Here is a 16,968-nt window from a genome sequence, read left to right on the forward strand (position 1 = left end):
ATAAATCTGTCAATTAGTAGACACATTTCTAAATAACTCCTGGGTCAAAGAGGAATTTTTTAAAATTTTATTATGGAAAATGTCAAACATCTATAAAAATATACTGTTGTAGGGTTATTATAATTGTGATGTAGGCTGTGGAAATTAGAAATATCAGGTTTGATATCCCTCATAGGGATGAGTATACAGGTTCAGGTGTGAAGAGCTACAATATTGATTGTAAATAGCCTTTGATAAGTTAAGAGTATGGGTTGCTACTCCTAGCAACCACTAAAAGAATAATAAGAAAGAAGTATAAGTAAGAAACTGATAGAATATATAAAGTAGAATACTAAAATATAATTAACTGAAAAGAGCACTAGAAAACACAGATGCAGAAGGGGCAAATGGAAAACAAACAGCACAGGGTGGCTCAGTCAGTTGAGCATCCGACTTCAGTTCAGGTCATGGTCTCACGGTTGGTAGGTTCGAGCCCTGTGTCGGGCTCCTTGTCGACAGCTCAGAGCCTGGAACCTGCTTTGGATTTGGTGTCTCCCTCTCTCTCTGCCCCTCCCCTGCTTTACTCTGTTACTCCCAAAAATAAATAAACATTAAAAAAAAAAAGAAAAAGATGGGGTGCCTGGGTGGCTCAGTCGGTTAAGCATCTGACTTTGGCTCAGGTCATGATCTCACAGTTCATGGGTTCGAGCCCCGTGTCGGACTCTGTGCTGACATCTCAGAGCCTGGACCCTGCTTTGGATTCTGTGTCTCCCTCTCTCTCTGCCCCTCCCTGGCTCACACTCTGTCTCTGTCTCGCTCTCAAAAATAAATAAACATTAAAAAAAGAAAGAAAGAAAGAAAACAGCACAGAGGCACCTGGGTGGCTTAGTTGGTTTAGCATCTGACTTACTTTTGACTCAGGTCATGATCCCAGCGTCGTGGGATCTAGCCCCCAGCCTCCATGCTCAGCTGGCAGCGTGCTTAAGCCTGCCCCCCCCCTTTGCCCCTCTCCCCTACTTGTGCTCTCTTTCTGTAAACAAAACAAAACAAAACATAAAGCACTGTAAGAGATGCAAACCCTTAGCCAAAGCAACAGTAAGATAAAATGTAAATGGTCCAAGTACCCGAGTCTATGAGGCAGACACTGTCAAAGTGGATTAAAAAGCTAACTCCACATTGTCTGCAAAAAATGGGTCAGGGCATCTGGGTGGCTCAGTCAGTTAAGCATTCGACTCTTGGTTTCAACTAAGGTCATCATCTCACAGTGTGTGAGTTTGAGCCCCACATCAGGCTGTGTACTGACAGCCTGGAGCCTGCTTTGGATTCTGTCTCCCTCTCTCTGCCCCTCCCCTGCTCACACTCTGTCTCTCAAAAATAAATAAACATTAAGAGAAAATGGGTCAAAGTGAAAAGTCACAGGAACTTGAAAGTAAAGGAATAGAAAAAGACAGGGTATACAGACAGTAAGCTTAGGAAAACTGGTTTGATTGTATTAATATCAGAAAGTAAGTTTCCAAAACAAAGAATGTTTGTCCTGGAACTCTTTTCACCCGTATTTTCCTGCCTGTTGTCTTCTACTCTTTATCACCTCAGCTTAAACATCGCTCTCTTTAGGAAGCCTTCTCTGTGAGCTCAAATAGCATCCTTTCTCCTCTCAGTGTACTTATTCCACTGTGTTTTAAGTGTCTGTCTGTCTCCGGTATTTTAGGTAGTTTCCTGTCTCTGAGATCTATGAAGAAGGGGCTGTGTCTATATTTGTTTGTCTTAATCATTTCTCTAGCACTTAACCAGGGTGCTTGATGTATCTAAGTTCTCAGTGGGTATTTGTTCAATGAATGAATTTGTGAATGAACATAATGAATCTGTGAGTAAGAAATGTGTTAAATGCAGCTGTAGGCTATATGCAGAAATGTTTGTTACTGTGCAAAATAGGATCTAAAAAAGTTTAAAAGCTGTCAGAAAGTTGGAAAAATCAAAGACAATGTTTTCTTTTTTAATCTAATGAGTAATTTCCCATTTATCTGCCGTAGACCCGAGTTGGTCGTTAAGAAGCTTCGATACTATGCAAGATTTATTGTAGTTTGCCTTCTTCTCAACAAAATGGATGTTGTGAAGGATTTGGTGAAGGTAAGTGTACTTTAAAATTATTAAAATCCTGGGGTGCCTGGGTGGCTCAGTCATTTAAGCATCTGACTCTTGATTTTGGCTCAGGTCAAGATCTCACAGTTTGGGAGTTCAAGCCCTACATCAGGTTCTTTACTGACAATGTGGTGCCTCCTTGGGATTGTCTATCTCTCTACCCCTCCCCCACGTGTGTGTGCACACGTGCTCATGTGCACTTCCCATGTACACTCTGTTTCTCTCACTCAAAATAAAAAGAAATCATTATTTTAAAAATAAATAAATAAAATTATTAAAGTCCTACTCTGTAATTGTGTATGGATAATTCTGCTTTTTTAAAAATAGATTTAAGATAAAAATAATTTTAGCCTATCTAAATTTAGTATATCTATATCTAAAACATTCAAAAGTGTGGTAATTTAGGACAAGGGTAATCTAAAAGAATATTCCTGCCCTCTTCATATTTCAGATACACACTAGCGAGAGACAGTTCTCTTAATTCTTTGTTTTTGTCCCTTAAGCGTGTTTTACATCTCACCACACATCAATGGATGGTTGCAAAATGCAAACAAAAGTTAAAATAATCAGTTTAAGAGGAAATAATTGAAAGGTTGGGTCAAGAATAAACATTTAATGTTTTACAAAGGTATTGCGAACGAGTTTGGGTTTTTCCATCCTTTTACTGTGTCTGCATCACTGTCCTTTGTTACCTCAGGTAAATTAGAGGTGGGTTCACTTAATGTCTCTAATTATTCACACCCCGTTCTGGTTGCACTCTGCAGTCAGCCAGCTGTTTCCACAAGATACCTCTTAAATTTTGGTACTCGAGTATCACATGTTAGTTTTGACAAGTCCTTCTCTGTCTTCCTCCACCTCTAGTTACTAATAAGACTGTTTCCAAAACACAGTATGATATGAACCCAAAGAAAATCATCTAGACAGTCTTTGTTTTTAAGCATTAAAAGCTTGGGGTTTTACCTTCAATAAATTAATTGCTGATGTAGAATTGAGTAGATATGAGTTGCTCTGGATCTTTATGAAGATCTTGTTGATGTGTATCATTCTGGAGTCTTTTATTTTAAAGCAAAATAAAGTAGTTTTCTTCATTTTGGGCTATAATTGGGACCATATATTGATAATAATCAAGCTTCTTTTTTTATAATAATCAGGCTTAACTATATCAATTTCTGTAAAGAATATGGTACAATATAGCAATCTATTTGTATGTGTATTTTCCCCATAACTGTTTTTCTTTGTGAAAAATTTAAAATCAGGAATTGTCAGATGAAATTGAAGATTATACTCACCGCTTTAATACTGAAGATCAAGTGGAATGGAACTTGGTGCTTCAAGAAGTAGCAGCTTTCATTGAGGTCAGTTTTTGACAAGAGAGATTGTCATAATTATGGAAAAGTAAATGCCTATGTGGCGTATGTTTTTATGGTGTGTATATGTCAATAAGAAGGAATAATTTATCATGTTGACATTTTGCCTTGGCCATCAACTACTCCTTTTTTTCTCCAGGCGGACCCCGTAATGGTATTGAATGATGATAATACCATTGTTATCACATCTAATCGCCTTGCGGAGACAGGAGCACCATTGCTGGAACAGGGCATGATTGTGGGACAGTTGTCTCTGGCTGATGCGCTCATTATTGGTAATTGTAATAACCAGGTAAAGAATTGTGAAGGAATTGTGCTTAAAATTCAATTTAAAAAAATAGTGCTTATTATTACAGAATTACAGATTAACATCATGTAATTACTGTTTCCTTGTAAATATCCTAAATCCATTTGTGAGGAAATGTTTGATTAAATAACACAGTGTCCACATCTGGGCTGTATTACAGGCATTTAAAGGTTTAGAAAGAATTTGTAATCACAGAGGAAGATATAGTCATGATATAGTTAAGTAAAAGTAAACTTGGTATGGAGGTATGTAAACAGGATTATTTCATATATGTTAAAATGTCTGTATACATATATGCACAGGCAAAAGGACTAGGAAGAAATTTACCAATATCATAAAAGGTTTATCTCTGAATAGCAGAATTATAAGTAATTTTTATTTTCTTCTTTACAACTTTCTAAATCTGTATATTACTTTTACGGTCAGGCAAAAAAAAAAAAAAGAATTATTTTTAAGCATATTTGTCATAGCAAATTTCAGATTTTTTTGGTGACAGAATAGTTCCATGATGATGAGGATTTAATGTACTAGAAATGCAAATTTACTGGAAATTATGGGATATCAGAAAAGTGTCAAGTGAATACATTTTTCTTTTTTTTTTTTTAATTTTTTTTTTTTTTAATGTTTATTCGTTCTTGAGAGACAGAGCATGAGTGTGGGGGATGCAGAGTGAGAGAGGGAGACACAGAATCTGAAGCAGGCTCCAGGCTCTGAGCTGTCAGCACAGAGCCCAATGCGGGGCTTGAACTCACGAACCGTGAGATCATCACCTGAGCCAAAGTCAGACACTTAACCGACTAAACCCGCCCAGGCGCTTTGAATGACTACATTTTTCTGTATGCATTATTTACATGTTTTAATTTTGTATCCTTCTCTTACACTTTTCATTTTTGTTACTGTTAACTTTTTCTAGTACTTCTCCAGTTTTAGCTGTTAAAAGCCATTGGTTTGCAAATTTAATTTAAATTAAAACATTGCCTGCCTATGGGCAGAAGACAGAACAGACATTTCTCCAAAGACATACAGATGGCCAACAGACACATGAAAAGATTCTCAACATCACTCCTCATCAGGGAAATGCAAATCAAAACTACAATGAGATATCACCTCACACCTATCAAAATGGCTAAAATCAAAAGCATAAGACACAAGTGTTGGTAAAGATGTGGATGGGGCGCCTGGGTGGCGCAGTCGGTTAAGCGTCCGACTTCAGCCAGGTCACGATCTCGCGGTCCGTGAGTTCGAGCCCCGCGTCGGGCTCTGGGCTGATGGCCCGGAGCCTGGAGCCTGCTTCCGATTCTGTGTCTCCCTCTCTCTCTGCTCCTCCCCCGTTCATGCTCTGTCTCTCTCTCTGTCTCAAAAATAAATAAACGTTAAAAAAAAAAAATTAAAAAAAAAAAAAAAAGATGTGGAAAAAAAGGAAGCCTCCTGCACTGTTGGTGGGAATGCAAACTGGTACAGCCGCTTTGAAAAACAGTATGGAGGTTCCTCACAAAATTACAAAATAGAACTACACTATGATCCAGTAATTGCATTACTGGGTATTTACCCAAAGAATACAAAAACATATTTTCAAAGGGATACATGCACCCCTATATTTTTTGCAGCCTTATTTACAATAGCCACACTGTGGAAGCAGCCCAAGTGTTGATCAATAGATAAATGTATAAAAAAGAGGTGGTATATATATATACAATGGAATTTTCTTCACCCCTAAAACAGAATGAAATCTTGCCATTTGCAACAACATGAATGGAGCTAGGGAGTGTAGTGCTAAGTGAAATAAGGAAGTCAAGGAAAGACAAATACCATTTGATTTCACTCATATGGAATTTAAGAAACGAAACAAATGATAAAAGGGAAAAAAGAGAGAGAGAGAGACAAACCGAGAAAAAGACACTTAACTATAGAGAAGAAACTGATGGTTACCAGAGGGGAGGTGGGTAGGGAGAAGGGTGAAATAGATGATGGGGATTAAAGCATAAATCATGATTAATAATAAGAAGAATAAGAATAAACATTGCCTACCTGAAGTTCTATATAAGTATTATTCAAAACAGAAAAGGATGCCGTCTTAAACATTGTATAAGGCCAAAATTTACTGAAGAGGTTATGAAATACGGGCCATAGCCATATTTCAGCAGTCTGCCTTGCCAAAAAAAGTTGTTTTTGTTTTTGTTTTTTAGCATGTTTTTTTAAGGATGCTAATATAGGTCTTGTTGTTTACATGACTACTTTTTATGTTTTTAAAAATACCCGAGGAAATTGATGGATAAAGATATAAATAAATGGAAAGATACATGATAAAGCAAATACAGAAGATTTTAATGGTATAGAATTTAGATGATACAATGTATATAATTCTTTTAATTTTCTGTCTTTTGAAATTTTTTATAATAAAACACTGGGGAATAAATTACCCAGTGTCATTAAGTACACATGAATGTCGGGAGTTATATTATGATCAGAGACTTCTAGGTCTGTATACTGTATTAATGGTAAGTTTGTTTTGCATGCAGGTTAAGTTTAGTGAGCTGACTGTCGACATGTTCCGGATGTTACAAGCCCTGGAAAGGGAGCCAATGAATTTAGCTTCCCAGATGAATAAACCAGGAATGCAGGTGATCTTCTCTCCACATTTGCAATTTTGGTAACACCATCATTGCTTCTGCTCCTCATGGAATGCTGTTACTCAACAAATGCCATGCATGCGAATAAAGAACTCTCTCGATGAGGCACAGGAGAGATAAGCACAATAACAGTAACATGGAGTAATAAAAAGATATTTGATGAAGAGTATAGTAAAAATAGGCATTGATAATTCATCTGTCAAAATCAGCCTGTATGTGTCTTGTTTTCTGTGTGTGAATACAGGAATCAGCTGATAAACCTACCAGACGAGAAAACCCCCACAAGTATCTGCTCTACAAACCAACCTTCAGCCAACTCTACACGTTCTTAGCAGCATCTTTTAAGGTATATATGATCCAATACTTTTTATTGTATGGGGGGAAGTGTGCCCTAAATAGAATCTGAGAGTCACTCTTTTCTTTGAATATTTGAGTCAAGAATGTAGATAAAATATGAAAATGAAATCTGCATTCAGTATACCTAATCACAACTATTTTAGGAATGGAAATTGCTTATGTTGTTATGAATGTTCCTTACCATTAATTAACGAGAGTATTGATTAATTATTCTTCTTTCTCCAGGTTTTTATTACTAACCTACTGTAGATATAACAGTCAGATTGCACAGGCATGTTATGTATTTAGGCAGCTCTGGGAAGCCCTGTGGTCATCTGAAAGAACCATGAGAAGTAGTGAATTCCTCCCAAAGTTTATGTAGAGGAAGCCATGGGCAGGAGTTTATCTTGTAGACCCATAGTCAGGATCTTTACTTCACCATTTCAAGGTTTGTCAAGAACATTCTCTAAATGATGAAATTTTTAAGGCAGAAAATGTCTTCAAAACTTTGGGCAATAGTTATAGATTATTGATTCATATTGACTCTTTGTTGTATAAACAGTTATGAGTTGAAACCAGCAAGAGTGACGTCCTCTTGGAGAAGACAGTGATACCTTACGTTAGGTTCTTGTCCCTGCAACTTTAAAATGTCAGGAACTTTGAATAAAACTGTTTTTTGTTTTGTATATGTGATTTTCTTTAATTTCAGGAGCTGCCTGCCAATAGTGTACTTCTGATTTACCTGTCAGCCACTGGCGTTTTCCCCACAGGTCGTTCTGATAGTGAAGGTACAATAAAGGAATGCTCCCTGTCGTGAGCAGGGCTTGAATTCTCTTTATTTTCTACAAGATGATGGCCCATAGCCCACAGACCATCCCAAGCTTTCCAGAGAGGCTTCCAAATTTGAAGCCTGGTCTCTTTGTTGAATTGACAATCTTGTAGATACCCCAGTCTGTTTTATTTGCTGAAATATTATACTTTGAAGTCCACGAATCATCAGCAATTCATATACTAAATGCATGCCTCATTATCAAATTTGCCAAAGGCACATATATATTTGTATACGTATGGAATAACTGAGCCCAATTTTCTACTTCACATCATTGAATTTTTCTGGGCCGTTAATGTGTCAGGGAATCTGGTCAGTGGCTTCATGGTGGCTGAAAGTCTTTGTAGAAATCAGTGCATTGCTGTAACTGTGAAAGTTCAAGTCCTTGTCATGATTTTGTTTCTGTCCTTTATTTCATTTTATGGATTCAACCTGAAGAATATTGGGATGCTATTTCAGAATGAAAACTTTTTAAAACTATTCAGAATATATGAGTCCAGAATATATGAAATTGGTCAGAATAGATGAGTAACTTGAATGTAAATTAGGCAATTAGATCTTTGTCTGGACAAAAAAAAAATTTTTTTTCTTAACATCCTTAACATTTTCCTCTTCATCTGTTTGTTGAAATTTGCATTCCTTTATACAATGCATGTCCCTGCCATCTTCCTTGCATGACGTACAGGTCCTCTTAAAGTGTTAAAATGAAAACAAAACAAAATAAATCTCAATGTCTTTTCATTCAAGTGATTTTTAAGCGGTAAAATATAATACAACATTAAAAGTTACACACAATCATAAACTACTTTGAAGTTTTTCATAATAAAGCTAGTAATTTTATTTTTAAATAAATGGAAATTTTGTAATTTTTTTAAGTTTATTTATTTATTTTGAGAGAGAGAGTGAGCGAGCAGGGGAGCAGCAGAGAGAGGAGAGGAGAGAGAATCGCAGGCAAGCTCTGCACTCTCAACACAGAGCCCATTGTGGGGCTCGATCTCACAAACTATGAGATCATGACCTGAGCTGAAACCAAGAGTCGGACACTTAACCGGCTGAACCACCACAGTGCCCCTTTTTCCATGTTTTATAACATAAACTGTTGAATCAGGTTTTCTGAGCTCCCATTTAACATATTGACCTCTTCTTTTCCTTTTTTTAAAGTACAAGAGGTACTAACTATATGGTCCTTTGGGAGAGATGATTCCTAACATCCCATAGCTGTTCCATTTAGACAAGAGTTCAACTAACCAATGTGATCAGTAGGAAAGGCTAACTTTAAAACCGAAAGTACAGTGGCTGACATAATAGTGATAATAACAGATTTTTTCACACACAGAAATTTGGCATTCCTTTTCTAAAAATGAAGTGTTTATCAATGAGAATTTTCAAGTCTCACTCAAAATTTTTCCCTAAATTTTATAATTGGTGGCTCACTTAAAATTATATTTAAGAAATTATTAGGTCTTCTTTCTGCAACTTTCTCACTTAGATAATTTGGTTGAATGTGAGATTTTGATTTTGCTTGAAATGTAAAGATCATTTTGAACATCCCAGCTCTCCATCCCTTTTACTACCCAGAATGAGGGGGTGCAGTAGATTCTTGTTTTGTTTCTCATTATCTTCTGTTTGAAGAACTGACAAATAATTAAATGATTTTTTTAAATGTTGAAACAGGCAACATGCTGAAATCATTTAAATATTGCATTAAACTAGGATGTTAAATTTTAAAATGTTTAAAATGTTTTGTGATTATCTTCCACTTGTATCAATCAGAGATTCACACAAGACCTTTGAATTTTGAGCATCAGATCAATGTTATTCTCCAGCTGAAGTCTAGGATTCTTCCCTTGTTTTTATAGGTCCTTATGATTTTGGCGGAGTACTTACTAATAGTAACCGGGATATTATAAATGGAGATGCCATCCACAAACGAAATCAGTCCCACAAGGAGATGCACTGGTATGTATTCTAGTGTCTCTCCTTATTATAAAAGTAAACGTCTGTTGTAGAAAACATTAAGTGAATGGGGACTTTTTTTAGTACTAGAAATATTCCCTCAGTATAACACGTATTTGGGTTCTAGCAATATTTCAGGCTCTGACTATCCTAGGAAATTAGAATTTTTGGCTGTTCTTTGTTTTTAAATTTTTCATTCAGTATTATATGTCAGGCACTATTCAGTCATGGGGATATGTCAGCGAACAAAATTAACATTCAAGTTGGAGGAGATTTTACGTGTATACATAAATAATATGTCAAGACATGATACATGTTAACCTCCATGCAAGAAGCTTTTTTTTTTTTTTTTAATTTTTTTTTTTTTTCAACGTTTTTTAATTTATTTTTGGGACAGAGAGAGACAGAGCATGAACGGGGGAGGGGCAGAGAGAGAGGGAGACACAGAATCGGAAACAGGCTCCAGGCTCCGAGCCATCAGCCCAGAGCCTGACGCGGGGCTCGAACTCACGGACCGCGAGATCGTGACCTGGCTGAAGTCGGACGCTTAACCGACTGCGCCACCCAGGCGCCCCAAGAAGCTTTTTTAATATAAGAGTCTGTTGTTTAGATATAGTATAAATGAACTTAGGTGTATGATTTTAAGGAAAGTTCACCTATGAATGTTCACTCTTTTTCTAAGTACAACACATTCACTGCTTGGGCCATTATTGGCTCTAGAATTTTTCTAGCTGAGAGATAGCAATTTCTTGTTATAAAGGAGACTGGACTTGTCTGAAACTGCATTTCTAATCGCATTTTACACAAAAATGTTATAGCTGTTCGTATTAATGAGAAAGGGAAGACAGAGAGGGAGATATTTCAAATTATGTGTATAGTAGCTAAGATTCCTCCAAGCCATATGTTGGTGCTGTCATTGACCTTAGTTGTAGATGATTTATATTAGAAAAACTTATGTTTGGGGCACCTGCGTGACTTAGTCGGTTAAGTATCCGACTCTCGATTTCTGTTCAAGTCGCGATCTAGAGGTTCGTGAGTTCGAGTCCCACATTGGGCTCCACACTGACAGTGTAGAGCTTGCTTAGAATTCCTTCTCTCTCTCTCTCTCTCTCTCTCTCTCTGTCCCTCCCCAGCTCTCTGTTTCTCTCTCCCTCAAAGTAAATAAACTTTTTTTGAAAACCTGTATTATTTAAAAGAAAAACTTACATTTGAAACATATTGGTTTGATGATGTTACTCATTGACACATCATTTTATATATTTATGTTTACATTTGCATTAATATTTTTACACATATACCCATTGTCCAGTAAGCTACAGATAAGAGAGCATGCACAAAATTGTTATCTTTTCCTATGCACTGGCTCCCAAACGCATATTGTGGGACTTCAGCCTTTGGGTGCCATAGGTCTTCTGTGGGCCAGTGAATCTATACGTTTAACAAGCACCCCATCTGATTCTGATGCAGAGGTACAGAGGAAACGTAAAGAATAGTAAAAGGAGAGCCTGTGCTTATTACTGCAATGTTAAGATATAGCTTGAAATATTAAATATCTTTAAAATAAATACATTGAAATACAAATCTGGTTGTGTTAGTACATCCTGTTTTCAGAACATTTTCTTAGAAGGAGCTTTGAAATACTAGCCCAGCACCTAAATGCTGACTTGTGGGATTTTCCTATTGTATGTTTTGTCCATCTGTATATCTGTTGACTTCTCTTTAGCTTGAATATTCCTGTATAATAATGATCTCTGAACATTTTTCTAGATAAAACTGCTAACGTGTGTATCCCAGTAAATAGAGACGTGTTTTGTCTCTTGCTGAGTTCATCTTTGTTTTTTGCTCAGTGCCATGATGAAAAGGAGATGTGAGCAGACCAAACTGAAGAATAAGATTTCTAAAACTTGGCCAGTTTAGTTGTACAGTTATTCATCGTTACTATTGTTTTGTTTTCCCAGCCTTCATCCTGGAGACCTCTATCCTTTCACAAGGAAGCCACTGTTTATTATCGTGGATTCATCCAACAGCGTTGCATACAAGGTGAGTTCCACCAGCACCATTGTGCATGTTAAACATTATGGCACCACTCCAAGGTAACCAGTCTTAACATGTGCCTTTTTATTTTGCTTTATTTTTTTACATTTTAGCAGTTTGTATTTAGTCTTTCTTTTCTTTTGAGGTTGTGCATGCTAGTCAGGATCTGGTGCTATGAATAGAAACAAGAAGAAAACGCATGAATGGACACTCAGTGGAAAATAATAAATCCTCCTGCAGGAAAAAAAAAATTCAAGATTTCCAAGATCTCTGGTGGGAGGTTTATTTTTGTTATATAACCCAGAGTAATTTTCTTTTATAGGAGTAGGAGTATATAGGAAATTTTTATTTTCTAGTTTTCAAACGTTTCTCCTTTTCCACACTGAGCTGCTATAGTTTATTTTATTTTATTTTTTTTTATTTTTTTATTTTTTTTTTTTTCAACGTTTTTTATTTATTTTTGGGACAGAGAGAGACAGAGCATGAACGGGGGAGGGGCAGAGAGAGAGGGAGACACAGAATCGGAAACAGGCTCCAGGCTCCGAGCCATCAGCCCAGAGCCTGACGCGGGGCTCGAACTCACAGACCGCAAGATCGTGACCTGGCTGAAGTCGGACGCTTAACCGACTGCGCCACCCAGGCGCCCCTGAGCTGCTATAGTTTAAATGAAATTTCTATTCCATCTTACATAGTCATAGTCTGAATATCAACATAAATTGTTTTAGATGCACTTTTTTTTTTTTTGATTTGTGACACTAAGTAAAAAAAGATGGCCCTGAATGCTGAAATAAGTAACAGGGAACTAAGGTGAAAAACTTTTGGTTTCATATTTTGCTCTTGAAGCAATGGGTTTCAATGACTGTACAAAGAATGTCCATAGTGAAACACTTTAAAGTTGGATATTAGAATTCAAACTACAGTAATTTACAGGAAAATAAAAACAGAATCTTTGGAGTCCTTTGTATGTGGTTGGAATATTTCATTAGTCAACAATATGTTCAAAAATATGCTAGGAACACAGATCTGCCAATTAAAACTATTTCTGTTGTGGGTGTTCGTACAATTAGATAGAGAAGCAAATATTAGTAGATTTATTTTAGAAGAACAAGGGAAAAAATGTCTGCTAGCCAAGAGATGACTCCAAACATATGTTTTCTATCTAATTTTTATGTTTAGTTTCACTTTTTAGAGTTAGTGTCTAAATTTCAAGAGTATCCAATCCACCCTACATTTTTCAGCATATATCCTGCTACCCATTTTGTCAAGTTTCACAACTCTTGATGTTTAGGAAAATTAGCTGTCAACTTTATTAAATCATGTGTGTGTTGTTGCTTTTAATCTTTGAGGGGATGGGAAGCTGCTGAAGGAAAGAAAAAGTTTATTGGCTACCTCATTCAAATATATAAAACCAGAAGAGTTTTGTGCCTTGACAGAATTCAAAGGAAGCATTCTGTGACCTTGTCAATGACAAGGAATCATTTGCTACAGTTTAATGATGTGACAATATGTTGATGTACTAGGTCCAGTGTATTACTGAATATGATCTAGCATGCGTTTAGAGTATTTTAGCAATCTATTAATTTCCCTCAATTTGATTGGATATTTGATGCCCCCTTTTATAATCTCAAGAATATCATTCATTGTATGTGCCTGCTATTTCCAAAGTGCTATTTGGTTACAGAATGGGTATTGAATGCTGATTTTTATTTTTTTGTTATTTTATTTTTTTTAATGCTTATTTATTTTTGAGAGAGAGAGAGAGAGAGAGACATCATGAGTGGGGGAGGGACAGGGAAAGGGAGACACAGAATCCTAAATAGGCTCCAGGCTCTGAACTGTCAGCACAGAGCCCGACGTGGGGCTTGAACTCAGGAACCGTGAGATGATCACATGAGCCAAAGTCGGACGCTTAATCGACTGAGCCACCAAGCACCCCTTGAATGCTGATTTTTAAAAACACTGTTGTGCATAGTTGGAAATGTATTTCCCTAATTATATATCATGATTTAATTTGAGATTTCAGTATTCTGATACCCAGAATGACAGTGGACTAATAGAAAGCTTTTCTTGTTTATTCGTTTGCTCTTGATGGCACATGCAATGTCACTCCTTTAAAAAATTAAATTGTCCAGAACATACTTATCTACATACGCATTAGGCAAGTCAGAGCATGGCAAAGACCAGTTCTTTTTAAAAATTAATGCTAGGGGGGCGCCTGGGTGGCGCAGTCGGTTAAGCGTCCGACTTCAGCCAGGTCACGATCTCGCGGTCCGTGAGTTCGAGCCCCGCGTCAGGCTCTGGGCTGATGGCTCGGAGCCTGGAGCCTGTTTCCGATTCTGTGTCTCCCTCTCTCTCTGCCCCTCCCCCGTTCATGCTCTGTCTCTCTCTGTCCCAAAAATAAATTTAAAAAAACGTTGAAAAAAAAATTAAAAAAAAAAAAATTAATACTAGGGGCGCCTGGGTGGCTCAGTCGGTTAAGCGTCCGACTTCGGCTCAGGTCATGATCTCGCGGTCTGTGAGTTTGAGCCCCGCGTCAGGCTCGGTGCTGACAGCTCAGAGCCTGGAGCCTGTTTCAGAGTCTGTGTCTCCCTCTCTCTGACCCTCCCCCGTTCATGCTGTCTCCCCCTATCTCAAAAATAAATAAACGTTAAAAAAAATTTTTTTTAAATTAATACTATTCGGTACCTCTAAATCAAGTATGCAGTCGTCTGTGTTGACATGTGAAAGTGTCTGATATTTACTTTTCCCACAAAGCATGTGTGAAGAGTCTTAAATTACCATTTAACATATTTCTAGTGAAAAAGAACTGTGTGATTGATACATTGTTTCTTGAGGATCAACTTTACTGTGTATGTTTCACATATATGAATGTTTCATGAGCATGTTTGCTGATGTTTTTTCATATAAATACAAACATTTCATGTATACTTCTTCATTTAAATATTACTTTTTTATTTTTGTGAGAATTAAGCTCCTGCATATGGTTTAAAACTGTCGCTCACAACTCTTTCTGTGTATCAGAAACATTCGAGTCCTTCTCAAAACATTTGTACCTGGGCCCCAGCTCCCGTGACTCTGCATCACTTGACTTGGGGCCGGTCTCAGGTATCAGTACAATTCCAGTGTGTTGTCAGGGTGGGGACGACTCAGTCAGCAAGGTGTTACCAGAAACGGCAGTTGCCATACTCCTGCCAAACTCCTGTTTGCCTTTTCCCAGAGGCCACCAGTTACATCTTTTGTAGCTGATTATTTGTCTGAATAACATGGTCGTGTTGATACTTCTTGATTCTTCATTTTCAGGCATTAGGTACTGATGTCCCATTGCGGAAGAGAAATTCAGCTCTTTCCTCTTCTTATCCTCTGCTCACATTTATACCTTTTACTTCCTTTTCTCCCCACAGTAGATTTCTTCTATCATGATTTTGGTTCGCTGAATATTTCATGCTTATATTATGATGACTGTAAAATGCATCTAACAGTTAAGCCATATAGTAAACTTCTTCTTTCCCATGCAACTTCCTGCTTTTCCTGGGGCAAATAATTATGTGACTTTGTTCCTTGTTTTTGTCTGAATGTCACACTGATTCAACCCCGGTCTTCTCACCAGGCACCTACGTCTTGTAGGTTGTTCGGATTCATCTGTCTCTTCATTGTTTCTTTGTGCTGAATTACCCCTCAGAGCCTCTGAACTGGTGCCCTCTGCAGAACCCTCGTCCCAGAACTCCACTTCATTGTTATCCTGAGAATTCATTATCTCTCCTTTGTTTCCTGAATCCCATGTCTTCCTCTTGGACTCTCACGTACTCTCTCATTTTGGTGCAGCATCTCCAGGAGCAGCTTCCTAGAAAGGCTGAGCAGGAGGTAAAATATCTGAGGTCTTGCACTCCTTCAATTGTTCTTTAATTTACTGTCACCTTTTAATGATGGTTTTAGTAGAGACTGGAAATTATTTCCCTTCAGAATTTGGAAGGGATTGTTAATATTGCTTTCTAGCTTCCAATGCTTCTTGAGAAGTAGAAAAGCATTCTCATTCTGGATTCTTTTTGTGACCTGTTTTCAGTCTCTGGAAATGTTTGGGATTGTCAGTTTGTCCCCAGTGTTTTTCACCTTCATTACGGTGTGCCCTGATCTGGGTTTACTTCATGGTACATGGCATGTACTTCCTGAGTTTTTTCAATGTGGAAACTCTGCCCATTTACTTGAGTTGCTCATTGATCTCCTCTCCCCATTTTCTCTGTTCTGTATTTCGGGAATTTCTGTCATTCCTGTATTGGACCTTCTAGTCTAGTCCTCTGTTTTCTTGCCCTTCATTTTCCATATTTTGTTCCTCTTGCTGTTTAGGAGATTCCCTTGCCTTTATCTTCTAACCTATGAGATTTCTTACTTGTTTTCTAGATGTTTCTTTCATAAAGAAATAAATGTACGTGTATGTATATACAACAAATATGCGGACACGTATACAATCGTCTTGGTTTTGATCTTGTTTGAAATATCTTCTCTTACCTTTGAAAATATCACTTGATCATTTAAAAAATTCTCCCTGTTGGGGCGCCTGGGTGGCGCAGTCGGTTAAGCGTCCGACTTCAGCCAGGTCACGATCTCGCGGTCCGTGAGTTCGAGCCCCGCGTCAGGCTCTGGGCTGATGGCTCGGAGCCTGGAGCCTGTTTCCGATTCTGTGTCTCCCTCTCTCTCTGCCCCTCCCCCGTTCATGCTCTGTCTCTCTGTCCCAAAAATAAATAAAAAATGTTGAAAAAAAATTAAAAAAAAAAAAAAATTCTCCCTGCATGCTGTCTTTTTCCTCCATGTTGATTTGTTTCTCTTTGGTTTTGTCTGTATATTTCTTATTAGAGACTTTTCTCAGAGTATCATAATGCTTGTTTGTCTGCTCAGGTTTGAGAGAGGAAGCTAGCACAGTGATTGGAATCTCTGCGATTGTGGGCAGGGCTTGTCACACTGACATGCTCAGTGTGATGGTTTAGCTGGACCATTTAGCTGGGTAACCTCTGATGTCAGCATCTTTAGGTCTTTTTTCATGGTCTGCTCAGATGCACCAGGATGTGATTATCAGTGCTATGCTTTGTTTCCCCTAAAGTCTGTGTGTGTGTTTCTATTTGTATATACATGTATCTTTATGTCTCCATTGTCTTACACTTAAAATATTCTTAATAATGCATGTTGAATGATTAAATGAAGGTGCACATTATTATCTTTATTTTGTAGTTGAAGAAACTTTGCCAATGGAGGTTAGGTATTTTGCCTAATTGATTCCACCAGTCTTTGTTATTCCAAAGCCCAAGCTCTGTCCGTATTTAGGAAAAGAGTTTTGCATGCCAGTCCTAACCTCATTTCAGAGGACAGTGATTGAAACACCAAGATATACATGGGAAGTAT

At 37.5% G+C, this 16,968-nt stretch overlaps 1 protein-coding gene across 4 annotated transcripts in view; it reads left to right on the forward strand.

Annotated features, from left to right (window-relative positions):
- Nucleotides 1-16,968, forward strand: part of SCAI (suppressor of cancer cell invasion) — a 154,366-nt gene that overhangs the window by 100,369 nt on the left and 37,029 nt on the right. For all 4 annotated transcript variants that reach the window (XM_058694147.1, XM_058694150.1, XM_058694149.1 and 1 more), the window contains exons 7-14: nt 2,010-2,106; nt 3,375-3,473; nt 3,625-3,777; nt 6,312-6,413; nt 6,667-6,768; nt 7,468-7,546; nt 9,447-9,546; nt 11,502-11,583. In XM_058694147.1, coding sequence (XP_058550130.1) covers nt 2,010-2,106; nt 3,375-3,473; nt 3,625-3,777; nt 6,312-6,413; nt 6,667-6,768; nt 7,468-7,546; nt 9,447-9,546; nt 11,502-11,583 — 814 coding nt within the window. The remainder of the gene's footprint in view (nt 1-2,009; nt 2,107-3,374; nt 3,474-3,624; nt 3,778-6,311; nt 6,414-6,666; nt 6,769-7,467; nt 7,547-9,446; nt 9,547-11,501; nt 11,584-16,968) is intronic.

Source organism: Neofelis nebulosa, chromosome 12 (assembly GCF_028018385.1).
Source record: "Neofelis nebulosa isolate mNeoNeb1 chromosome 12, mNeoNeb1.pri, whole genome shotgun sequence".
In the NCBI taxonomy this organism is placed as follows: domain Eukaryota; kingdom Metazoa; phylum Chordata; class Mammalia; order Carnivora; family Felidae; genus Neofelis; species Neofelis nebulosa.